Source organism: Leiobunum rupestre, chromosome 4 (genome assembly GCF_980474605.1).
Source record: "Leiobunum rupestre chromosome 4, qqLeiRupe1.1.hap1, whole genome shotgun sequence".
NCBI lineage: Eukaryota > Metazoa > Arthropoda > Arachnida > Opiliones > Sclerosomatidae > Leiobunum > Leiobunum rupestre.
Genome location: NC_143387.1, coordinates 27,035,860 through 27,062,631, shown reverse-complemented (window position 1 = coordinate 27,062,631; position 26,772 = coordinate 27,035,860). Strand labels below are relative to the sequence as shown.

The following is a 26,772-nucleotide window of genomic DNA, read 5'->3' as shown; positions in this document are numbered from 1 at the left end:
ATTGCATGATTACCTGATTTTATTAAAGCGGAGCAGCATACTGGGGGCCCCAACGGGTGGAATTGGAGAAACGCTGAAAATAATCTCGACATATTCATTCTCCCTGAGTATAAATAAATACATTCTTGTTAAAACTTATGACATTTATTCCCTTTTATATTTTTCAATTTCTTACGGGTGTCCAATTCGTAAAAAGGTATCATTAGTATTTTTCTTGTAAAATGTATTATTGTTGTCCCTGTAAAGTATTGTCTCCCCTCGACATGTGGCTCCCCCCTAACCAGCGTTCGGTGTTACTTCAAACAACCACCTTTAAACTACAACCACGTGTACCCTTCCCGAAAGCCACGTGGCGACATGTGGTACCGTCGTGCGACCTTCTTCCTGGGGAAGACACCAGATGATTTTATCTTTCTACTTTTATACGCAAACGTTCTACAGCCAATAATCTTCAAGCCAAGCCGCCTCCTTCAAGCTACCCTTAACCTTTTAACCTCTCCAATAAGAAGCCACCAAATGTCAGTTTCCGTAATTAAACCACGCCTACCGAAATGGTGCTGAACAAAACCAGGGAGTTAGAGAGATTTTATGGTAGAGAGAGGGATTGAGTCCTCAGAGTCCTGAGTAAGTTCTCAGGGTCCTGAGTGACGGAAGAGCTAGAGGTCGGACAGAGCCAGAGTTCGGATCGAGCCAGAGTTTGGATCGAGCCAGAGTTTGGATCGAGCCAGAGTTTGGATCGAGCCAGAGTTTGGATCGAGCCAGAGTTTGGATCGAGCCAGAGTTCGGATCGAGCCAGAGTTCGGATCGAGCCAGAGTTCGGATCGAGCCAGAGGTCGGACAGAGCCAGAGTTCGGACAGAGCCAAAGATCGGACAGAGCCAGAATTCGGATCGAGCCAGAGAGTGGACCGAGTTAAAGAGTGGACAGAGCCAAAGGGTTAAGGAGACCCAAACGAGCGACGTTGAACGGCACCAGATCGTTTCATCAATCGGTGAGCGAAAGCCACAGGCTTCAAACTATTGTTATAGAGAGAGAGAGAGAGAGAGAGAGAGAGAGAGAGAGAGAGAGAGAGAGAGAGAGAGAGAGAGAGCCCGCGTATCCCCCCCCCCCACGACGTTCGTGTTATTGCATGCTTATTTTTATTATTATTAAGTGTTTAAGTATTTTATTGTTATTTGTATCGCTATTATTATTTTGGTTTACAATATCTTAAACCTTTTGGACACCCGTACTCTCGTTGTATATTTCCCTACATCATACCCCTGGACATTCTTGAACCTGGTTACTGAACGTTCAGGTTGTTTCTCACGAGGTTCCTCCTACTTTGCTAACGCTAGGGAAACCAATAGACACGTTTATTCGTCATCAAGAAATTAGCGTTGCAACCGGCACGTATAATGTACAGTACAAATATCAACTTTCTAAAAATCACTTTTTCGAGCAAAAAAACCCTGTATATACCGTAAGTTATTTTTTGGGCAATTTTATCTATATGTGCATTCCAGGTTAATTTCTCGTCATACCAGACGCCTAAGTATTTAAAGTTCTGAACTCTACTAATATTATAATTATTGATACATAAATTAAAGTTAAAGTTTAGGTCAATTGTTATATTTTTATTTGTAAAGAGCATATAGACTGTTTTCGAAAGATTCAGTTCCAAGGCATTATTATCGAGCCACTTATTTATTTTATTTAGTGCAGAATTGATATTGGCGACTAATTTAGTTAAGTTATATTCGTTGTCCAATAACAAAGAATCATCTGCGTATAAAGTTAGTGAATCTTTATCATCGACAATATGGATCCTCGGGGAACTCCACAATTAATATTTTTAGATGTCGATAGAGTATTTTTAACCTTGGCTTTACTACTACGAGCATGTAAATAAGAACTTATCCAATCGTGCGCTCTTCCACGAATTCCAATAATATACAGTTTTTTTTTATATTATTTCGTGGCTTACTAGGTCAAACGCTTTTCTAAAGTCCAGAAAAACACCAATTACATATTTGCCGTCATCAAGATTATCAATTATATTTTTATATACTCTATTTCCAGCGTGCTCTACTCCTTTCTTTGCCACAAAACCAAATTTTTTATTCGATATTAGATTAAATTTGTCACAAAAGCTAGAAATACGTGAATAATAGCGGGTATCAAAAACTTTAGCAAACGCCGAGAGTATTGTAATGGGTCTGAAGTTACCTGGGTCGGTTATGTCGCCTTGTTTGTAGATTGAACCTATTATCCCTTTTTTAGTCGAGTTGTATAGATTCCAACCTCAAAGCTTAGGTTTATTAGATATACTAGAGGGTCAGTTAGGTAAGTGTTGATGATTTTTATTAATTTCATCTTCTCCTGGTGCTGCGCTTGGTCTCAAGTTGTCTATTATTTTATTTAGTTCAGATTTGTCAATATCGAGAATTACCATTGAGTTTGGATTATTTTTAACATTTCTATAGGTTTGCGTAACATTTAAGTTGTTTGGGGAAATTATGTATATTAGTTCTTACGTTTATTTTTATAGTTTGCTAGTGTCGTTCTGTCTTCAAAACCATGATTGAAAGTAGCAATTTACCATAATTTTGTATTTCAACGCTGCAGTTAGTCAGTAAATTGTATTTTGAAAAAAGGAAAAATTCCTACTTCTTTAGAAGACCCAGATGGCTTAGATATTCAAAAGTTGTATTGTGGCCCTAAGTGCTGCCATGCTTAATTAATTCTTTTATTTTATTTTATTTTATTTCATTCATGGTCAATTTGTCAGTGTCGTTCTGCCTTCAACCATTATTTCTAAATAGATAGAAAGTTTTCTGATAAACACACCAGTAATATATAGCCAACAGTAATAATGGACAAAGCCGCATGATGTATTTTAAAAACCGAGCGCGTATTAGACACATCGATCGAAATTAAAGCGTCGACACTATTGATTCCTTTAATAGGAAAGTCATTTAAAAATAATCTAAAGAAAGATTTAATAGACTCTTTCTAAAATAAACAAGTTTCCGACTTTTAATCCTCCGCATTACGAAAGGGGGTTATATACTCTAATACGAAGAATCAATAGAGTGGCGGCCGCACCCTCGATTACTTTGAGAGAAACTCGACACTCGAGTAGGGCCGTTTGAATAGAGAACTTTGCCTAATATGTTCGTCGAACCTAAAGCGCCGTGTATAGTAGCCAGAGCGCGGAGTGCCTCGGGGTCTGGTAAACACGAAGGGTCATTTCTAAAAGGGTCCTTCCCGAAAACTGCATCGCCGATCAATGAAACCAAAATAATAACCTTCGAAACGAGACTTGTATGTATGACGCCATTTCATTCATAAATACGCGCGACGATTTTCCAGGTAGACGCTGTTTGTAAGAGTGGGATCGCGAAACGTCTAGCTCGCCCACGAATCTCGACCAAATGGGAAATCGTCGCGTAGTAAATTCTTTAAAAATGAATTATTCATTTACCAACTTAGGAACGCTTATAAATATCTGGCTTCTCGCCTAATATACGTTACATCATAAGTAACATAATAACAATAAGTACGAAACTTCCTATTGCTTTAATGCTAATTTTCTAACCGAACCTTTTTTTCGGTATTGATACTCTCTTCAAGCTGCGACTTGGACTCGCGACTTACCGTTTTGCGTGACTACTTTTTGATAAAAATTTTAGCCTAATATCGGAGAGCACGTTCTGGAGTCGCGAGGGGCTCTGGCTTTGTTTTGAAGCCCGCGTGCGAATCACACGTGATAAAACAAAACATGAGCTCGATCGCGGCGCCGAGAAAAACTTTTAAAATTTTTATCATTTTAGCCTATCTATCGGAAACCAGATATTTCGGCTTAGCGGAAGTCTCGCGTATTTTAGACACTAGAGGGCTCTGCGTTGAGAAATCATCTTGATTACGCAATAACTATGAAAATCAGTTTGGTTAATTGTCATACTTATTTCAATTATGTTACTTATGGTTACATTTATAAAACCGTCGTTCACTCCCTAGTTTAGAACCTCGTGATTCGGATCGCACGTGTCTTCTTGGTGCGTGGGATAGAACCCGAATTTTGGTAGTTTTAGACGTATTAAGTCTCTTTTGAATTAGAATCCGCGGGTATTCCCTTTTCAATTCTCGGTCAAGGAGAAATTAGAGAGCCTAGTTATAAATATTAAAAGTTATTAAAGTTATGACCCGTGCTATGGACAACATCATTCGCGATCAATTTCAAACTATAAATGTATATTCAAAAGTTATTTAATGGATGAAATATATTTAATAAATTTAAAATCTCATTGAGTGTATTTTGTATATTATAAAAGAATAATTTTTGTGGTTTTAATTTAGCTGATTGAGTGAGTCGATTCTGGCAACTCAACACTTTAACAATATCATAAAACGGAAAAGGACTGTAGTGATTAGAGCCAACCGAAATTAAGTAACTGTCGTTCACTAATGAAGACAATAGTTCTTAAAGGGAATATAACCTCAGGAATTTGGTTTGCAGCTCTGGCCGCTCTTGCCCCTGACTTTAGAAATGCTAGGCGCCACTGTACAGGGTAATTTGAAAAATTTAAAGGGTCTTCCGTAAAGATTGTTTTTTAGATTATATTCCCGTTAAAGTTAATAGTTAATTAGTGTCCATAGGTCATATTTATTAAATTTAACTTCTCATCAAATATCCCCAATATTAGCTTAGAACCTCCTAAAAATCATTTGAAGCACCTCCTAAAATGTCTGAACAGAAAGATAGTGAGGAAAGTTAAAATTATTTAATTTTATAAATACTAAGGGTACAAACAAATTTAAGTAAAATATGTTTCCAGTTTTTAAAATATGTTTCGGTATACGCCTGTAATATAAGAAAATTATTACACTTTCTGAATGGCTGGGATATTAATAAATAATAATAATAATAATAATAATAATCAGCTATAGGCTAATACCCAAGGCACCACCTTAGGCTTATGTCATCAAGCGACTTTTAAAGCCATTAATTCAGGTGGCCGGTTTACAATGCGTAGGGGGGTGATGGCAAGCCCTTCATGCGCCCTACACTTACTATTACCGTTAACCTCAACAAGTTTTTATGGAAGGGGAAACCGAAGAGCTCGGGGGAAAACCCCTTTAACCAGTGGGGAGAAAACTTGCAAACTCAAAGCAGAAGGAGTTTTTCCGAGTTTTGGTTCGAGTTTCACGTCTTTTATTTACTCTCGAAGACCCATTGGTACGAGTAACTCGTCAGTTTTGTAACTTCTTTCAAATCTTTTCGGGTTTAGTTTTTTTTGCACCTTTACATTTGTACCTTTTTGCGTGTTTGATAATTCCTTGCATTGCAGTCCATTGGTGGTTTTCATTAACCGAAACTTAAAACGCCGCCGACGCTCGAGGCATAAAACTCAACCAAACATTTGTACCATCGCAGTTGGCAAGAATCCCCAGAACAACTCCTGCGTTGAGTTTGCAAGTTCTCTCCCCACTGGTTTAACGGGTTTCCCACGAGCTCTTCGGTTTCCCCTTCCATAAAAACTTGTTGAGGTTAACGGTAATAGTGAGTGTAGGGAGCTGTTGGCTCGCATGGCATGAAGGGCTTTCTACCACCCTCCTACGCATTGTAACCCGGCCACCTTGATGACATAGGCCTGAGGTGGTGCGTTGGGTATTAGCCTATCTGAGCTTCCAAAATATAACGCACACTGGCAGAAGCGTATATGAACGTTTGAGTAGTTGGCAGGGGCAAAGAAGCTCAAACCCTGTTGTGTGGGGGGCAGATTTAGTATCTATTTTTTTCGAAATTTAATAGAGGGATTTAAGTTGATCTTTAACACAAAAATAGGAACGATTTCAGTAAGTTTAATTTATATTCTGATACAAAACCAATGTTTTAAGGAACGTAGCTTAGTAATCTCTCTATTTACCCCATAATATTTTAAATTAGTACCCAGACCAAACAACGTTTAGAATCTAAACATTTTCCTAAACAATTTAAACGTAAAATTTTTAAACATGTTCATTTATTTTTTTGATGATGAAAATCTAATCGTTGTTTTTTCCGCGTAGTTTGGAGGGGCATTACATTAGCTGCCCCCACCGGCAAAATATTTGGGAGGGGCATTGCTCCCCTTGCCTCCTCCATTTCCTACGCCCCTTCACGCTGGAACCAGCTAGAGTAACAATATTGAGAAAATTTAAAAAAGGAAGACTAAATAATTCGTTTAAATTTCCTTTCAGCTGGAGAGACAGACGCGAATGACTGGAAACTTAAAAGTTGGCCCACTCGACTAGTTTCCATCCATATCTACCTACCCGAGAGCCTCTACGGACCGGACTCAAAGTATGGAGCGGCGCGTTGACTTTGGCGAGGAGCACGATTCTCGTTGGGAAAAGAGGAAAACGACTTTGGCTACGAGTCGATTCGGGGTGGTAGTTGGGACCAAAGGCAGCGCGCGGGGCGGCGGCGGGGGAGGGGAGGGGGAGTAACGACGTTGAATAGCCTCCCCAATATCTCTATGGATTAGAAAAGCTAGGCTCCCTCGGAGGCGCGGCGCGATTTCGTGGCGGGCTCCCAGTGCGTGGATGGCGAGTGGTAATGCCTATACGTGAACAGGACGCGCCGGCTTCGGAAAATGTTACTTTCCAGCAGGAATTCAATGGAAAACTTTAATTGGCAACATTTTCCCAGTGGATAGTGAGATAGAGAGTTAGTGGCCCTCGCCTTCAAAGGGAATTTGGAGCCCCAATTTTTAGCTAATTTATACAATAAATTCCCGGAAATTATTTACGCCGCTTCGCGTTCTCTAAAATGTGCTCCGAATTCTGGCGAAGCAGCCTTCGGGTCTAATTTAGACTAACTAATGGATATAGAAAAGATATAAATGATCGAACCCCGTCAATTATAGGTCTCTAATGGAACGCGCAAAGTACTCTAATTTGTAGAAAGTTGGAATTGTAACTTTTAAGTATTTTATTACTTTCAATATTCTTTACAAGTATGAAAACCTTTAATAATTGCATTTTTTTTTTCAATTTGTTAGTGGAATATAATCGTGACACGAAAATTAATAATTATATTGTGAAATGTTAAAAATATCAAATTCATATAAAGGTACGTATGTATGAATCTGAAAATATAAACTCAAAATGTAAAATTGTATAACTTCAAACTCAAAAACTACTACAAATTTAAATTAAGGATTTGTTTAAGAAAATAACCTTTCATAGAGGTAAAGCCATCGATGTTCGATTTTTATAAACCCGAAGTCTTACCAAATGGCGCCAACTACCTAAAACTTATCTAAAAATTGCTAAAAATACAATTTCTTCTGTCGAATTTTCCCCGAGTTCAACTTTTATTTATAGTGTTTATTTAAAATATCGCTTAAATTGGTGTTAAAAGTATATATTGTTAAATTTACAATGTAATTATTCCCTACCTGCTAAAACGTTTTAATTAGCGCCATCTAGTATAAATAAAAGCATTAAAATGGAACCTTTTAAAAGATGTGTGTTTTTTTTATTGATGCTTTATATAATATTACAATTATAGACAAACTTTATGGATCTCCCCATTGGTCACATGAGCAATATTGCTCGTGTGTGGCCGGGGAATAAAAAAATAACAATTTTACATTATTACATTTTTTATATAAACATTTGAAATTTTAGTAGGGGAGAGAAAAGAAACAGAATATAGATGGTCATAATCAGAAATCCATAAAATTATAAAACTCACAAATTCCAAATTCAATTAACCGGGCATTTGTCAACTTTTTAAATTTAAAACCGATTCACATTTTTTAATATTTATATCCGTTCTATTATATAGTTTAGGACCTCGATAGGATACATGTTTTTGTCCAATACTTTTTTGCATTTTCTCACTGATTACATTTAGATTTTGTACACTTCTAGTGTTGTACTTTATATTTTTTGGTACTATGATATCTCGCAATTTAAATTGCGATGTAATAAAATAATTTTTGAGTAACGAAATAGGTCGACCACGGGTTGCCGACAATGTTCCGTTCGAAGAAGAGGTGCTAGAGGCTTTCAACGACAACCCGTCAACAAAAACACGTGCTGTAGGACACGAAATGGGAGCCAGTCATTCGTCCGTTTGGCGGGTCATACACGATAATATTCAGTACCCTTTTCACAGACAGAGAGTACAAGCGTTAAATCTGGGGGATTGTCCATTGCGAGTGGACTTTGCACGGTGGTTCTTGGAAGGTTCAGAACAAAGATGTCTTGTTTCCTAAAAGCGTTCTTTTCACTGACGAAGCTACTTTCGGAAGGGAAGGCCCATTCAACACCCACAACCAGCACGAGTGGGTGCTCGAAAACCCGCATGCCACGTTTACACGTGGTTTTCAGGAGTGATTCTCGGTTAACATGTGGGCTGGATTAGCTGGAGACGTCTTGGTTGGCCCTTACATGTTGCCGCAACGACTCACTGGGGTGTCGTAACAGGTTTTCCTGCAATATGTCTTGCCTAATTTTCTGGACGACGTACCACTAGCGACTCTCCCACGAATGTGGTTGCAGCACGATGGGGCTCCTGCTCACTATGCCTTGGCGGTCCGGGGAGAACTGAACCAGCGATTTCCACGCAGATCGATAGGGAGAGGAGGCCCAGTCTGTAGCAACCAATTTTAGCCAGTTCTTTATATATAATTTTGTGTAGTAGTTCCCCAGATATTTTTCACATCATTTAATAAATTTACTTTCCCACGTCATTTCGAATTCAACCCTGCGTTCTTCTTATTGATAGATGGGGTTTTTCTGGGTCGTCCCGGCTCACAATGCTGGTCATCGTTGCCGGGGGGGTTCGTGAGAAGCTCTCTGCATTCTTCAAAGTGGACCGCTCTCGCCTGCCTGTCAAAGGTGACGCGCGGGTCACGGGAAGGGGATGTCCTGGGAATCCTTGTGGCCAAAGGTATCCTTAGTTCCCCCTCCGTTGTTTTATCTCTTTACCGTTCTCTCGCTTTTGGGATTAGCGAGTCCCCGACTTCTTGTTTTAACCCCTTCGCGAACCCGTCTCTCTTTTCCCCCAGCTCCACTATTTTTATTGTCGGTCCGAATTGAGGGTTGCCAATTACCAAGTTCGGAGAATTTATCTATTCTAAAATATTTCTTAAAGTGTCGTGTTTATAGTGTGATGCATGGCTGGCGCCTTGTTGGCGCCTGACTTAACATTATTTTTACCATAGATTTATTGGTCAAGCTGCGGCTGACCCTTTGTTCCTCCCCGACGTTGCGAACGAAATGTTTGATAATAAGCGTCATGACGCTATGGTTGTGATTGGTTGGGTCCGGCCAGTCATCCTGAAAACTAGGTCACTGATTGGGGTGAACGTTTGTGACACCAGAAACCACGTGATATGGTGAAGAACCAAAAACCAAGGAGATGGTCATCGGAGAGACAGAGGTAAACTTGTCTCGATGGCCTAATCTTTAAAATCGTTCTAAGACCAAGTGGCGGGAGTCGGACGCGAGGACCAGGAAGCGGACCCACCAAATAAGTACTATATTGGCTAAAATGATCTTGTGTTATTATCTGTGTTCTTTTTGTTTCTGTAAAAGGTTAACCTTCATTATTATGATTACTGTTAATTAAATTTTGTTAATTTCTTTGATTCCTTAAATGGCAACTCTCAATGTAATATCTGAGCATACCATTACCCCTAGACCCCCTATTCAACCTCGCTAACCCCACCAGTAAAGTTACGCGAGAGGGAGGACCACGTAGGTGAAGTGAATGTAGGTTTGGTCGCCGGGTTTCCTTTAGGCTAGGAATAGTGACTTGGGTTTAGTAGAAAATCCCCTACAAGTCTTACGGCCTTCGAGATCACCCGATCTAACTCCGCTGGACTTTTAGTTGTGGGGATGGATGAAGGATCTGGTATACGCCACGCCAATAGATTCTCACATTGATTTGGTGGCAAGGATCCAGATTCGGAACACGCCGGGAGTATTTCAACATGTACGCGGTTCCCTCCTTCGACGCTGTCGTCTTTGTGGAAGAGTTGAAGGAAGAAACTTCCTTCATTTATTGTTACTTGTAAAAAATACACATTTTCCTACCTGGTTCTTCTGTGTTCAATTAAACTCATTGCACATTTCTTATTTACTCATTTGTTTTTTTGTTATTTATCTCAATTCCCACGCATTCGCAAATTCATCGTACCCCTGAAATCGCATTGCCCTACTGCTTGGTTTTGCGCTTGTTGCAGCCTACTTCCAGGGACTAGTAGGCGACACTTTGAAGCTCTGTAGCGCTCTTTTAACTCATCGTAAGAAAATGGGGGAAAATCAGGCATACTTCTCAACTCACCCCTACAACTCCTTAAAATTTTTGCATCACCTTTTGAAACATCCTGTATATTAAAACCTAAATTGTAATTTAGTAAACTTGAAATTATCATATTTTCATAAAATATTACGTGCCGGGGTTTCAAGTTTAAGGGTGCTAAGGCCTTTTAAGCCCTTTCACCAAATCCTTCGCGAAGTCCGAAAACAATTAATAATTTCCTTTATTCTTAGAAGGGGAGTTTATAAGGAACCAAGGATAAAAGGAGTTTAACGAAACAGAAATCATTTTATTTTAAACATTTTTAACAGAGGCTATGAATTTTAGCTACCTCAGGATTTTTGGAATGTACGGTTTTCTGTTAAAAGGGAAATAATAATAATAATAATGATCAGCTAGGCCTAAGTCATCGAGCGACTTTTAAAGCCTTTTAATTCAGGTGGCTGGGTTACAATGCGTAGGAGGGTGGTGGCAAGCCCTGCAAGCCACGCGAGCCAACAGCTCCCTACACTAACTATTGCCGTTAACCTCACCAAGTTTTTATGGAAGGGGAAACCGAAGAGCTCGGGGGAAAACCCCTTAAACCAGTGGGGAGATAACTTGCAAACTCTACGCGGAAGGAGCTGTTCCGAGTTTTCACCCAGTGCCACAAGCTGGGATCGAACCCGGCTCCTCTTGCTGCGAGGCGAAAGTGCTAACCACTCCGCCACCCCACCGGATCGGTATCAACTTCAAGCCCTTACCTCGTGTATAATCCTTTTTTACATTTCCTAGAATGATGCGAATACGCTGTAGAATCACGACCTAAAATCCACGACTCTATTGGGAGAGCGATTTATTATTCTTAATTCTGAAGGACCGACTAAAACAATCACCGGATTAACTTTCTTAATTTTTAATCTATTAAATTAGTGAAACATTTGGTCTCAGAGACTCGGACTTAAGTTTTTATTAATGCAAAACTTTAACTAAAGAACTTGGCCATTTGAGCCTACACTATTTGTTCGTGACAGCAACGAAGATTAAAATAAAGTGATACCAATGGGTTCAAGTTAAACTAATCATTTTATTAAGAGAGTAGGATGCTTACATAATTGATGGACGAATGACTGTAACTGCCGATACATAAGTAATGTTAAGTTTATATACAAAAATTAAAAAATAATTAACTTTATGTAGTCATTTAAAAAATAGCTAATATCGTGAAAAATATTGATAAGCGTTAAAATGATAAAAAGGTTATACAACAGAACTATGACGTAACATTCCGGCCACCTTAAAATGTTAAATTTTAATATTACTGAAGGTTACTTCTTTACGGTTGCTAGTCCAATGGTAATTGGCAAAGTTTAGTGACTGGACGTTTCAGCTCGTTGCCTGCGGTCTTTACTGTGACAACACGGACCAGTTGATCAGATCCTGGATGCACTTGAATGACTCGTCCCATTTTCCATTTTGTTGGTGGAAGTTGTTCCTTTAATAATACGAGATCTCCAATCTGTAGGTTTCGGGAGGGTTTCGCCCATTTGGGTCGTTGTTGAAGTCTCGATAGGTATTCGGCTTGCCAACGCCTCCAAAAATGCTGTAGTAGTTGTTGTGAAAGCTGCCATCGGGATAAGCGGTTGATTTTGGTCGATGTGAAGTCCGGTTCTGGTATGGCCGTCAGAGCACTGCCAATCAGGAAATGACCAGGAGTTAATACAGCGAGATCGGTTGGATCTGCGGACATTGAGGTAAGCGGGCGAGAATTGAGACACGCTTCCACTTGACAAAGCAGGGTCTGCATCTCCTCATAGGTCAGACGGGTTTCGCCGATGACTCTTTTTAAGTGGAACTTAACCGACTTTACGCCGGCTTCCCAAAGTCCGCCGAAGTGTGGAGCTGCTGGAGGATTAAAGTGCCAGACAACGCCCTCGTCGCTCATCCATCTAGCAAGGGACTGATCTGTCGTAGTAGTGTTGATAGTTTTTTCGAAATCCTTCAACTCCTTGCTAGCGCCTATGAAACTTGAACCATTGTCGCTATAGATATCTGTACATCTTCCTCGGCGAGAGGTGAATCTTTAGAATGCAGCTAGGAAGGCCTCGGTTGGCATGTCACTCACGAGTTCTAAGTGTAGAGCTCTTGTAGTAAAGCATGCAAAAAGTGCGATGTAGCCTTTGAAACCCTTGCATCCTCTGCCTTTCAAAACTTTAAGATGGAAGGGTCCGGCGTAGTCCACTCCGCATTTCAGGAACGCTCTACCGGGATTGACTCGATTTGATGGTAGATCTCCCATTAGTTGACTGATTGTACGTGCTTGTTGACGGACGCATCGCATACATTTGCGAACGTGGAACCGGACAGCGTCACGGGAGTTCAGAATCCAGTATCTTGTATGTAGTGACGCCATGATAAGTTGAGGCCCACCATGAAGGGTTTTGAGATGTTCTTGCTGAATGACGAGATCGGTAAATCTGTGTTTCCGTGGAAGAATGACTGGATGGATCTGATCCAGAGAGATTTTAGCGTTCCGGATGCGTCCTCCAACTCTTAAGAGGCTGGCTTGGTCGAGGAAGGGTGTCAACGTCAGGATTTTACTCTTTGAGGACAATGGTTTCTTGGCTGTTAATTGCTTAATTTCGTCGCGAAACTCGTTCATCTGAGCAAGTTTGATCCAATGGTTAAGGGACAACTCAATTTCATCTTTCGTCAATGGTCCCATCTCTCTCTGGTCTCTAGTTGTTCTGGAGTTGCGACTGAACCTCTGGATATACGCCGTTACGTGGAGTACCGTGGTTAACGACGAGTATTTCTGGAGAAGGCTCTGATCTAGGCTACACTGCATGACGGTGACCGTGTGGATTCTTTCTTCGATACTGCATTCAGGATCATCTCTAGTAGATTGTTCGTTATCGTATGGAACATTGTTTTTAAGCCAGTTTGGACCATTCCACCATAATGAATGATTAAGGAGCTCCTTTGCTTCGATTCCACGGGAAGCACAGTCAGATGGGTTGGATATACCAGGAACATGATGCCATTGAATTGAGGGCTTTACGTTCTGAACTTCAGAAACTCTGTTTGCGACAAAGGTCTTCCATCGCTGAGGAGTCGATGCTAGCCATGACAGTACAATCTTGCTATCACTCCAGCCATAAACTTCCGCTATGGGTTGACGAAGAGACTGTTGTACGATCAAAAGGAGTCGAGCGAGGAGTACCGTAGCGCAAAGTTCCAGTCTGGGCAGTGTAATTTGCTTTAGAGGAGCGACCCTGGTTTTAGCGATGATCAGTCGAACCTTAGTCGTTCCAAAGTAAGTTGTAGTCTTCAGATACACCGTTGCTGCATAAGCTGTCTCTGAGGCGTCACAGAAACCATGAAGACTCGACTTCTTGATGTGTACTTGACCGATATGTCGATGAATACGTAGTTTTTCGATCATGGTTAAGTCTTCTCTGAACGTGTCCCATCTTGGAACGATATTTTCGGGTAGTTCTTGATCCCAACCAACCTTAATTTGCCACATTTTTTGTAAAAGAATCTTTGCTCGAACGAGGACTGGTGTTAGGAGACCCAACGGGTCGAACACTTTGGCCGTGTCAGACAGCATAGTGCGTTTAGTGACTTTTAGTCGTGACTTTGGTGACTTGACAGAAAAGGATAAGACATCTGACGCTGGAGTCCATTGCAATCCCAAGGTAAGAATTGATTCTGCATTATCCATGTTTAGAGGAACTAGAGTTTCTCGTAGGTCGGACGGAATGGTTTCCAGGAGACGGGAATCGTTTGAGGCCCATTTTCGCAATGGGAGTCCAGCTTGATTCGTTGCTATATTTAATTCCTCTCGTAGTTTAATCGCTGTATTGGTATCGTCAGTACCAGATAAGAGATCGTCCATATAAAAATCTTCTCGCAACGCTTGAGCTGCTAATGGATAATTGGACTTGACATCTTCGGATAATTGTTGCAAAACTTTTGTAGCGAGATAGGGTGCCGCTGATGTCCCGTATGTTACAGTCTTCAGTTGATAATCTCGAATGGGATCTTCCTTCTGTCGTCGCCAGAGAATACGTTGGTAGCGAAGATCTGCCGGGGCAACCAATATCTGCCGATACATTTTCTCGATATCTGCGGTTAATGCTACGGCATGACTCCTGAATCTTATTAATAAGTTCACCAAATCGTCTTGCAATTTCGGTCCCACGAGAAGAACGTCATTTAGGGAAATTCCATTCGCCATCTTTGCCGAGCCATCAAATACGACCCGGGTCTTCGTGGTAGAACTTGACTCTTTGAATATTGCATGATGTGGTAAGTAATAAGCGTTGTCATCCTGGAGATGATCAGTGGGTACCAATTCCATATGATTTAAAGTCTGATACTCATCCATGAATTCTTTGTATTTGTTGTAGATTTCAGGATTAGCTCGTAGTCGTCTTTCGATGTATTGAAATCGTCGTAAGGCTATGGATGGTGATTCACCGAATTTCTCTTTGTTAGTTTTCATCGGTAATCTGACGATAAATCTTCCTTTGGGATCTCGAGTGACTGTATCTTGAAAGTGAGCTTCGCACTGTCGTTCGATGGAGGTAAAAAGTGGTCTCGGGGCTAGCTCTTCTATTTCCCAAAATTTGGCGAGTTGCTGTTCGAGGCTGCAATGGTTGATTTTGATTGAAGATGTTGTCTTGGTCTCGTAACCTCCAAGAGTTCCAGCTACCACCCAGCCAAATACGGTGTTGAAAGCGCCAGGAAGTCCAGGTTTTCCCGAGAGTTTTCCATCTTCAATTAAGTCCAAGTAGACATCAGCTCCTAGCAAGAGATCGATTGAACCTGATACGTGGAACGTGGGATCTGCCAGCTTTAGACCTTTGAAATGAGACCAGTCTTGGATATTGAAGGTGAAGTTGGGAAGTCTTTCCGTCACGTTCTTGAGAATAAGTACTGGGATAGTGATATGGAAATTGGCGTTTGTGTGAGAGCCCAAGTTCAGCGTTGTACCACCTCTTGAATGAGTGATACCAGTGGCACTGATTCCTCCTATCTGTATATTTTGATAATTCCGTCTAAGTTTTAGTTTCTGCATGAGTTGTTCAGACACGAAACTTGCTTGTGAACCAGAGTCTATCAGAGCTCGACTGGACCAAGTACTGCCTTGACTTCCTTGGATTTGAACCATAGCTGTTGGCAATATGACTTGAGCAGGTCCTGATTTTGGTCGTGACACATGAACGACGATGTCTCCATTCGATCTTTCTTGAATCGAGGAATTCTCTTGCAATTCGGCATGTAAAAGCGTATTGTGCTTCGCCTTACATTTTCGACAACTTCCGGCTTTGCAGTTGCTGCTAACATGGTCTCCCTTTAAGCAGTTAAAACAAAGTGAATGTGTTTTTACCAGTCTCCAACGGGTTTCGTGATTGGCTTTGAGTAATGATGGACATCTGTTCACTGCAGATAGGACAGACGTTGTCTTGTATTGAACCATGGTGTGATAATGGATTTTTCTTGGGAAACGCCAACGTCTTTATCTTTATATTGCTTGACGGTTGGGAGGCAGCTAGGGCCCTGGCTCTTTGTTCGAGGAATGTTGTTAAATCCTCGTATTTTGGCTTTGCGGTTCCTTTTAGTGATAACTCCCACTGCCGTCTGGATTCCTGGTCAAGTTTCTCTCCAATTATGTGTAACAGCATCGCATCCCAATATTGAACTGGCTCGTTTAAGACCTTTAATGCTCGTATGCATTCAGCGCTAGTGTCAATCAATCGTCTCAAGGATGTTGCCGATTCGTCTTTAACTGAAGTTTGATTGAATAACCGTTTGACATGAGCATTTATGATCTCTCTAGTATTGTTAAAACTGTTAAGTAATATATCCCAAGCCTCGGTATAGTTACCATCCGTGACTGGTATCGAATGAATCAGTAACGCTGCTTCACCACGGAGAGTAGACTTCAGATATTGAAACTTTTGAGCGTTGGATAGTGCTGCATTACTGTGGACCGTGGCAGTAAACAGGTCATGGAAAGGAAACCAATCGATATAATTCCCTCCGAAGACAGGTAATTCCAGTTTTGGCAACTTGATATCTGCTGTGGGTTGACTAGTCGCTCTCACTATTGGTACTTGATTGCTGAGAAAAGTGAAGAATACAACGAGATCTTCCATGCGAGTGACGAGATCGTTGTACTCTATCTCATGTGTTTCAAAGTCCGTTGACGGGCACCTGTTAACGATGTTTGCATGTACGTCGTCCAATTCGTGAGCGAGTGTATTAGCCTTGTCTTTATACAGCGTAACTGCTGCTGGTATTATCGGTGTGATGGCATGATTTGTCTTCACCGTCTCAAGTCTGGTTATTTGACCCTTGACTGTTCGTCTCCTGATGAGGTACGGATCCATTTGAAGATTGAAGTTAACCACCGTTGATAGATGACTGAATTCAAACTTGCGTAGCTGCGTCTCACGATAAAGGATAGTGGTCTTAACGATTCATTTGACTGATTAACCGCTTGGTGACTTATATCCGGCTCGACGGACCAAAAAGATGTTCGTGACAGCAACGAAGATTAAAATAAAGTGATACCAATGGGTTTAAGTTAAACTAATCTTTTTATTAAGAGAGTAGGATGCTTACATAATTGATGGACGAATGACTGTAACTGCCGATACATAAGTAATGTTAAGTTTATATACAAAAATTAAAAAATAATTAACTTTATGTAGTCATTTAAAAAATAGCTAATATCGTGAAAAATATTGATAAGCGTTAAAATGATAAAAAGGTTATACAACAGAACTATGACGTAACACTATTGTTATCATTTGGAGAGATCGAAGCAGCTGCCTGTTGGTGCGCTTTCTGGTCAAAAACTACCCTTTTTACACACAATCCTAACGCTTTGTGTGTATTAGTTTCACGTACAGTGTAGCCGATGCCGATGAAGCCGATGGCGCCGTGTCGCCCATATCTCTTCAACGGTTAGGACTAGAAGAGTCAATGGTATCTCGTTCGAATGTAAATACATCGTCATTGATAGCCTTTCATAAAGTTTTCAAATCGGAGCCCTGGAAGTTGGACATTTGCCCAATTTACTATTTTTGGTGGTTTCGCTTTATGTGATAGATATTTTATTTAAAATTAAGTCCGATTACGTAAAAAAAATATTATTGGACAGGTTAGGATTCAGCGGACCTACAACTTCAGTTATATCAGTAAATATTAAATTTAAATATAGTTTTCAGGGTAATTTACGGGACCCCAATTTTCGTGGTTTTATATTTTCGCCTAAAAATCTACATACAGTTCCTTAATTTAAGTCCGATTTTCATGAAAGTTATATTTTTGAATAGCTGTATCTTACATAACCTAGAGTTGCAAATACGTTCCTTAATTTTAATTCTAAGTAAGGTTTTTACCTCTCCGAGGGGACAAAGTCCCCTAGGAGGGGTTATACAACGACCGTGTCTGTCTGTGGGTCTGTGGGTGGGTCTGTGGGTCTGTCAGGCCTGCGAACGCGTTCGCATTTTCGGTGCAAAGTGTAATCACTGCGTACGCAGTTTCTCAAAGGGTTGGCAAAACCACCATGTGACGGTGAACGTTAACGGATTAATTTGCGGTTTGGTTTGGATGGTGTTTTTTCGCTCACCGTCATGACGGTTTGGTGTATTACGTTTTTGTAATGTTTATGCGTAGGTTGTGAGTGTTGAGTTTGTGTTCTGATGGTTCTGCATGTTGAGTCTGTTGTGTTTGTATGGGCGTTTTCTCTCCAACTTCTTCTTAATGACTTTGGGACGGACCGAGTGCTGAGTGTAATGCTACCTCTCAACGTCCAATGGCAGTGTTTCCACCAGTTGTACACGGAATTCGTCTTAGTATCAATTTGCGATTGCATCGGGCGGGATTTGAACCCGAGACCTCCTGCTTGACAGGCGGACGTTCTACCACAGAACCACCGACACTTGTTACGCATTATTGAAAATTAGACCTTAAGCTTTATCGGAAGCGTATTTAATAGAGTACGAAATTTTGGTTTAATTGAAATAGAATTGAAATTGAAATTATTGCATCGAAGAAATTATAATTTAGCGTTTCTCTATTGATTAAAAACAAATGCGCCACCCAGGTTTCGAACCCAGACCATTCGGCTTGGCAGTCGAGCGCTCTACCACAGAACCACCGATAGCTCCTTAGGTTCACTGAAATTAAGACACCCATCGTAAGCATAATAGGTAATAAAGTCTTTTTTTATTAATGAATTTATGAAGGCCTAATCTGGTTTTTTTAAAGGTTTTAGCGCAGTCAGCCGAAATAAGAGGGTTAAAGGGTAGACCCTGTGGGTGGTCCACTTTGTTAGTTTTTTTTGTTATTTATTTACGGGTATTTTTAACGACCTATATATAGTTGTGTTAATTCAAAGGAGATAATTTAACGTTAATTGCTTTAAGAGCTGGCGGTTAGTCAAGTGGCTCTCTGTGCTTTGTTGATGGTAAGGTTTTTGCTTCTTGTAAATATATTTGGTGTGGATATTTGGATATCTACCATTTCTAACGCAGTCAATGATTTCCTGGGTGTGCGAGTCATTATATGATATTGGAAATTGGACGGCATTGGTCTTTTTCATGCGGTATGTGTCACAACGTCAACTGGAAGTCTACGAGCGTTGAAATAAAATGAGCGTTAAAGATGCGGCAAGTATTTCGTAAGCGAGAAAAATACAAATACCATCTGTAGATATTTCTTTCATTAAAATTTGCTTAGTATTATATTCAACTGATAAACATGTACTGTAAAAAGGGTTAAATTCAATTGTGCATTGTTTTAGTAAGTCTAACTCGCTGTTGTGACTACTTAATTTAAAATATTCTGAATAAATTAAACTCGATTGTTTCGTCTCAATTATTTAAATTAAAATTAAAATTTTATACCGGGCAGGGTTTGAACCGAGAATACGTTTTTCGTAAATAACTCTGAATTGCGGAGATATCTTTGGGGGTCGTGTCGAGAAATTAATACCACTAGGGACCATTCTTCCGAGGAGAGGTATATTTTGGCTTGCCAACTTGTTTGTTCTGCGTATACGGACCCCCGCAATTTCCAACATTGTAAATCCGAGTGTTTATAGGGCCCTACGCGCCCGTTTCCCTCTAGCGTTTTTCAAGGCCGTTCAGAGTGCACCGCGCTTTCAACGTACGACCAGAAGTAACAATTAAGTATGACACTGATCGACCTAGTTTTCGGCATATGACCAGAAGTAATAAGTGTGACACTATACGTAACAAATAAGTGTGATCAGAAGTAACAAATAAGTGTGATCAGAAGTATCAAATAAGTGTGATCAGAAGTAACAAATAAGTGTGATCAGAAGTAACAATTAAGTGTGATCAGAAGTAACAAATAATTATGAAACTGATCGAACTAGTCTTTGTCGTATAAACAGAAGAAATAAGTGTGACACTCAACGGCTGACTAGCAGTAACAAATAAGTGTGATCAGAAGTAAAAAATAAGAGTGACATTGATCGAAGGAATCTTCGATGTTTTCAAAGTATGAGTAGAAGAAAAAATAAGTGTAAATACAAATATGTGTTACCGTTGATATATATTGGTTGTGATACCGGCGTTGCAGGTTGCTGTGAATAACTCAAACAAACTTAACACATTAGAAGGATTGAGTGTATTCTGACCGTCGTACGTCTGGTTTCTCTAAGTTGAGGGTACACCAATCTAGAATATTCCGTTGACTGAGAACCGCTTGGAAAAATGGGGTTTGTCGACTAACGATACAAAGGAAAGGACATTTTTGGGGATATCGGATCAAGGTATAGTTTCTTTGCGAGGTTTTATTTACAAAAATATGAAATTACAATTACACAGTTTTAAAGAAATACAATTACGCAATTTTAAAGAAATTCAATTACGCAATTTTAAAGAAATACAATTACGCCATTTTAAAGAAATACAATTACGCAATTTTAAAGAAATACAATTACGCAATTTTAAAGAAATACAATTACGCAATTTTAAAGAAATACAATTACGCAATTTTAAAGAAATACAATTACGCAATTTTAAAGAAATACAATTACGCCATTTTAAAGAAATACAATTACGCAATTTTAAAGAAATACAATTACGCAATTTTAAAGAAATACAATTACGCAATTTTAAAGAAATACAATTACGCAATTTTAAAGAAATACAATTACGCAATTTTAAAGAAATACAATTACGCAATTTTAAAGAAATACAATTACGCAATTTTAAAGAAATACAATTACGCCATTTTAAAGAAATACAATTACGCAATTTTAAAGAAATACAATTACGCAATTTTAAAGAAATACAATTACGCAATTTTAAAGAAATACAATTACGCCATTTTAACGAAATACAATTACGCAATTTTAAAGAAATACAATTACGCAATTTTAAAGAAATACAATTTCGCAATTTTAACGAAATGCAATTACGCAATTTTAAAGAAATACAATTACGCAATTTTAAAGAAATACAATTACGCAATTTTAAAGAAATACAATTACGCCATTTTAAAGAAATACAATTACGCCATTTTAACGAAATACAATTACGCCATTTTAAAGAAATACAATTACGCAATTTTAAAGAAATACAATTACGCAATTTTAAAGAAATACAATTACGCAATTTTCACGAAATACAATTACGCAATTTTAAAGAAATACAATTACGCAATTTTAAAGAAATACAATTAAGCAATTTTAAAGAAATACAATTACGCAATTTTAAAGAAATACAATTACGCCATTTTAAAGAAATACAATTACGCCATTTTAACGAAATACAATTACGCCATTTTAAAGAAATACAATTACGCAATTTTAAAGAAATACAATTACGCAATTTTAAAGAAATACAATTACGCAATTTTCACGAAATACAATTACGCAATTTTAAAGAAATACAATTACGCAATTTTAAAGAAATACAATTACGCAATTTTAAAGAAATACAATTACGCAATTTTAAAGAAATACAATTACGCAATTTTCACGAAATACAATTACACAATTTTAAAGAAATACAATTACGCAATTTTAAAGAAATACAATTACGCAATTTTAAAGAAATACAATTACGCAATTTTAAAGAAATACAATTACGCAATTTTAAAGAAATACAATTACGCAATTTTAAAGAAATACAATTACGCAATTTTAAAGAAATACAATTACGCAATTTTAAAGAAATACAATTACGCAATTTTAAAGAAATACAATTACGCCATTTTAACGAAATACAATTACGCAATTTTAAAGAAATACAATTACGCAATTTTAAAGAAATACAATTACGCAATTTTAAAGAAATACAATTACGCAATTTTAAAGAAATACAATTACGCAATTTTAAAGAAATACAATTACGCAATTTTAAAGAAATACAATTACGCAATTTTAAAGAAATACAATTACGCAATTTTAAAGAAATACAATTACGCAATTTTAAAGAAATACAATTACGCAATTTTAAAGAAATACAATTACGCAATTTTAACGAAATACAATTACGCCATTTTAAAGAAATACAATTACGCCATTTTAAAGAAATACAATTACGCAACTTTAAAGAAATACAATTACGCAATTTTAAAGAAATACAATTACGCAATTTTAAAGAAATACAATTACGCAATTTTAAAGAAATACAATTACGCAATTTTAAAGAAATACAATTACGCAATTTTAAAGAAATACAATTACGCCATTTTAAAGAAATACAATTACGCAATTTTAAAGAAATACAATTACGCAATTTTAAAGAAATACAATTACGCAATTTTAAAGAAATACAATTACGCAATTTTAAAGAAATACAATTACGCCATTTTAAAGAAATACAATTACGCAATTTTAAAGAAATACAATTACGCAATTTTAAAGAAATACAATTACGCAATTTTAAAGAAATACAATTACGCAATTTTAAAGAAATACAATTACGCCATTTTAACGAAATACAATTACGCCATTTTAACGAAATACAATTACGCCATTTTAAAGAAATACAATTACGCAATTTTAAAGAAATACAATTACGCCATTTTAAAGAAATACAATTACGCCATTTTAACGAAATACAATTACGCCATTTTAACGAAATACAATTACGCAATTTTAAAGAAATACAATTACGCAATTTTAAAGAAATACAATTACGCAATTTTAAAGAAATACAATTACGCCATTTTAACGAAATACAATTACGCCATTTTAAAGAAATACAATTACGCAATTTTAAAGAAATACAATTACGCAATTTTAAAGAAATACAATTACGCAATTTTAAAGAAATACAATTACGCAATTTTAAAGAAATACAAGTACGCCATTTTAACGAAATACAATTACGCCATTTTAAAGAAATACAATTACGCAATTTTAAAGAAATACAATTACGCAATTTTAAAGAAATACAATTACGCAATTTTAAAGAAATACAATTACGCAATTTTAAAGAAATACAATTACGCAATTTTAAAGAAATACAATTACGCAATTTTAAAGAAATACAATTACGCAATTTTAAAGAAATACAATTACGCAATTTTAAAGAAATACAATTACGCAATTTTAAAGAAATACAATTACGCAATTTTAAAGAAATACAATTACGCAATTTTAAAGAAATACAATTACGCAATTTTAAAGAAATACAATTACGCAATTTTAAAGAAATACAATTACGCCATTTTAAAGAAATACAATTACGCCATTTTAACGAAATACAATTACGCCATTTTAACGAAATACAATTACGCCATTTTAAAGAAATACAATTACGCAATTTTAAAGAAATACAATTACGCAATTTTAAAGAAATACAATTACGCAATTTTAAAGAAATACAATTACGCAATTTTAAAGAAATACAATTACGCAATTTTAAAGAAATACAATAACGCAATTTTAAAGAAATACAATAACGCAATTTTAAAGAAATACAATTACGCAATTTTAAAGAAATACAATTACGCAATTTTAAAGAAATACAATTACGCAATTTTAAAGAAATACAATTACGCAATTTTAACGAAATACAATTACGCCATTTTAAAGAAATACAATTACGCAATTTTAAAGAAATACAATTACGCAATTTTAAAGAAATACAATTACGCAATTTTCACGAAATACAATTACGCAATTTTAAAGAAATACAATTACGCAATTTTAAAGAAATACAATTACGCAATTTTAAAGAAATACAATTACGCAATTTTAAAGAAATACAATTACGCAATTTTCACGAAATACAATTACGCAATTTTAAAGAAATACAATTACGCAATTTTAAAGAAATACAATTACGCAATTTTAAAGAAATACAATTACGCAATTTTAAAGAAATACAATTACGCAGTTTTAAAGAAATACAATTACGCAATTTTAAAGAAATACAATTACGCAATTTTAAAGAAATACAATTACGCAATTTTAAAGAAATACAATTACGCAATTTTAAAGAAATACAATTACGCCATTTTAAAGAAATACAATAACGCCATTTTAAAGAAATACAATTACGCAATTTTAAAGAAATACAATTACGCAATTTTAAAGAAATACAATTACGCCATTTAACGAAATACAAGTACGCAATTTTAAAGAAATACAATTACGCCATTTTAAAGAAATACAATTACGCAACTTTAAAGAAATACAATTACGCAATTTTAAAGAAATACAATTACGCAATTTTAAAGAAATACAATTACGCAATTTTAAAGAAATACAATTACGCAATTTTAAAGAAATACAATTACGCCATTTTAAAGAAATACAATTACGCAATTTTAAAGAAATACAATTACGCAATTTTAAAGAAATACAATTACGCAATTTTAAAGAAATACAATTACGCAATTTTAAAGAAATACAATTACGCAATTTTAAAGAAATACAATTACGCAATTTTAAAAAAATACAATTACGCAATTTTAAAGAAATACAATTACGCCATTTTAACGAAATACAATTACGCCATTTTAAAGAAATACAATTACGCAATTTTAAAGAAATACAATTACGCAATTTTAAAGAAATACAATTACGCAATTTTAAAGAAATACAATTACGCAATTTTAAAGAAATACAATTACGCCATTTTAACGAAATACAATTACGCCATTTTAAAGAAATACAATTACGCAATTTTAAAGAAATACAATTACGCAATTTTAAAGAAATACAATTACGCAATTTTAAAGAAATACAATTACGCAATTTTAAAGAAATACAATTACGCCATTTTAACGAAATACAATTACGCCATTTTAACGAAATACAATTACGCCATTTTAAAGAAATACAATTACGCAATTTTAAAGAAATACAATTACGCAATTTTAAAGAAATACAATTACGCAATTTTAAAGAAATACAATTACGCCATTTTAAAGAAATACAATTACGCCATTTTAACGAAATACAATTACGCCATTTTAAAGAAATACAATTACGCCATTTTAAAGAAATACAATTACGCAATTTTAAAGAAATACAATTACGCAATTTTAAAGAAATACAATTACGCAATTTTAAAGAAATACAATTACGCAATTTTAAAGAAATACAATTACGCAATTTTAAAGAAATACAATTACGCAATTTTAAAGAAATACAATTACGCAATTTTAAAGAAATACAATTACGCAATTTTAAAGAAATACAATTACGCAATTTTAAAGAAATACAATTACGCAATTTTAAAGAAATACAATTACGCAATTTTAACGAAATACAATTACGCCATTTTAAAGAAATACAATTACGCAATTTTAAAGAAATACAATTACGCAATTTTAAAGAAATACAATTACGCAATTTTCACGAAATACAATTACGCAATTTTAAAGAAATACAATTACGCAATTTTAAAGAAATACAATTACGCAATTTTAAAGAAATACAATTACGCAATTTTAAAGAAATACAATTAAGCAATTTTCACGAAATACAATTACGCAATTTTAAAGAAATACAATTACGCAATTTTAAAGAAATACAATTACGCAATTTTAAAGAAATACAATTACGCAATTTTGAAGAAATACAATTACGCAATTTTAAAGAAATACAATTACGCAATTTTAAAGAAATACAATTACGCAATTTTAAAGCAATACAATTACAAATTTTAAAGAAATACAATTACGCAATTTTAAAGAAATACAATTACGCCATTTTAAAGAAATACAATAACGCCATTTTAAAGAAATACAATTACGCAATTTTAAAGAAATACAATTACCCAATTTTAAAGAAATACAATTACGCCATTTTAACGAAATACAAGTACGCAATTTTAAAGAAATACAATTACGCCATTTTAAAGAAATACAATTACGCAACTTTAAAGAAATACAATTACGCAATTTTAAAGAAATACAATTACGCAATTTTAAAGAAATACAATTACGCAATTTTAAAGAAATACAATTACGCAATTTTAAAGAAATACAATTACGCCATTTTAAAGAAATACAATTACGCAATTTTAAAGAAATACAATTACGCAATTTTAAAGAAATACAATTACGCAATTTTAAAGAAATACAATTACGCAATTTTAAAGAAATACAATTACGCAATTTTAAAGAAATTTAATTACGCAATTTTAAAGAAATACAATTACGCAATTTTAAAGAAATACAATTACGCAATTTTAAAGAAATACAATTACGCCATTTTAACGAAATACAATTACGCCATTTTAAAGAAATACAATTACGCAATTTTAAAGAAATACAATTACGCAATTTTAAAGAAATACAATTACGCAATTTTAAAGAAATACAATTACGCAATTTTAAAGAAATACAATTACGCCATTTTAACGAAATACAATTACGCCATTTTAAAGAAATACAATTACGCAATTTTAAAGAAATACAATTACGCAATTTTAAAGAAATACAATTACGCAATTTTAAAGAAATACAATTTCGCAATTTTAACGAAATGCAATTACGCAATTTTAAAGAAATACAATTACGCAATTTTAAAGAAATACAATTACGCAATTTTAAAGAAATACAATTACGCCATTTTAAAGAAATACAATTACGCCATTTTAACGAAATACAATTACGCCATTTTAAAGAAATACAATTACGCAATTTTAAAGAAATACAATTACGCAATTTTAAAGAAATACAATTACGCAATTTTAAAGAAATAAAATTACGCCATTTTAACGAAATACAATTACGCCATTTTAAAGAAATACAATTACGCAATTTTAAAGAAATACAATTACGCAATTTTAAAGAAATACAATTACGCAATTTTAAAGAAATACAATTACGCCATTTTAACGAAATACAAGTACGCCATTTTAAAGAAATACAATTACGCAATTTTAAAGACATACAATTACGAAATTTTAAAGAAATACAATTACGCAATTTTAAAGAAATACAATTACGCAATTTTAAAGAAATACAATT

The 26,772-nt window shown here is 35.9% G+C and overlaps 2 protein-coding genes across 2 annotated transcripts; both read right to left on the bottom strand.

Moving 5' to 3' along the window:
* Window positions 1-11,626: 11,626 nt before the first annotated feature.
* Window positions 11,627-12,226, bottom strand: LOC149947329 (uncharacterized). Its single transcript, XM_090170877.1, has one exon. The coding sequence runs from the start codon at window positions 12,224-12,226 to the stop codon at window positions 11,627-11,629; it is 600 nt and encodes a 199-aa protein (XP_090027003.1).
* Window positions 12,227-12,364: 138 nt separating this feature from the next.
* Window positions 12,365-16,682, bottom strand: LOC149947328 (uncharacterized). The gene is made up of 2 exons (XM_090170876.1): window positions 15,750-16,682; window positions 12,365-15,643 (listed from the first exon to the last, which is right to left on the bottom strand). Exons 1-2 carry the CDS (start codon window positions 16,680-16,682, stop codon window positions 12,365-12,367), a joined length of 4,212 nt encoding a protein of 1,403 aa, XP_090027002.1.
* Window positions 16,683-26,772: the final 10,090 nt, after the last annotated feature.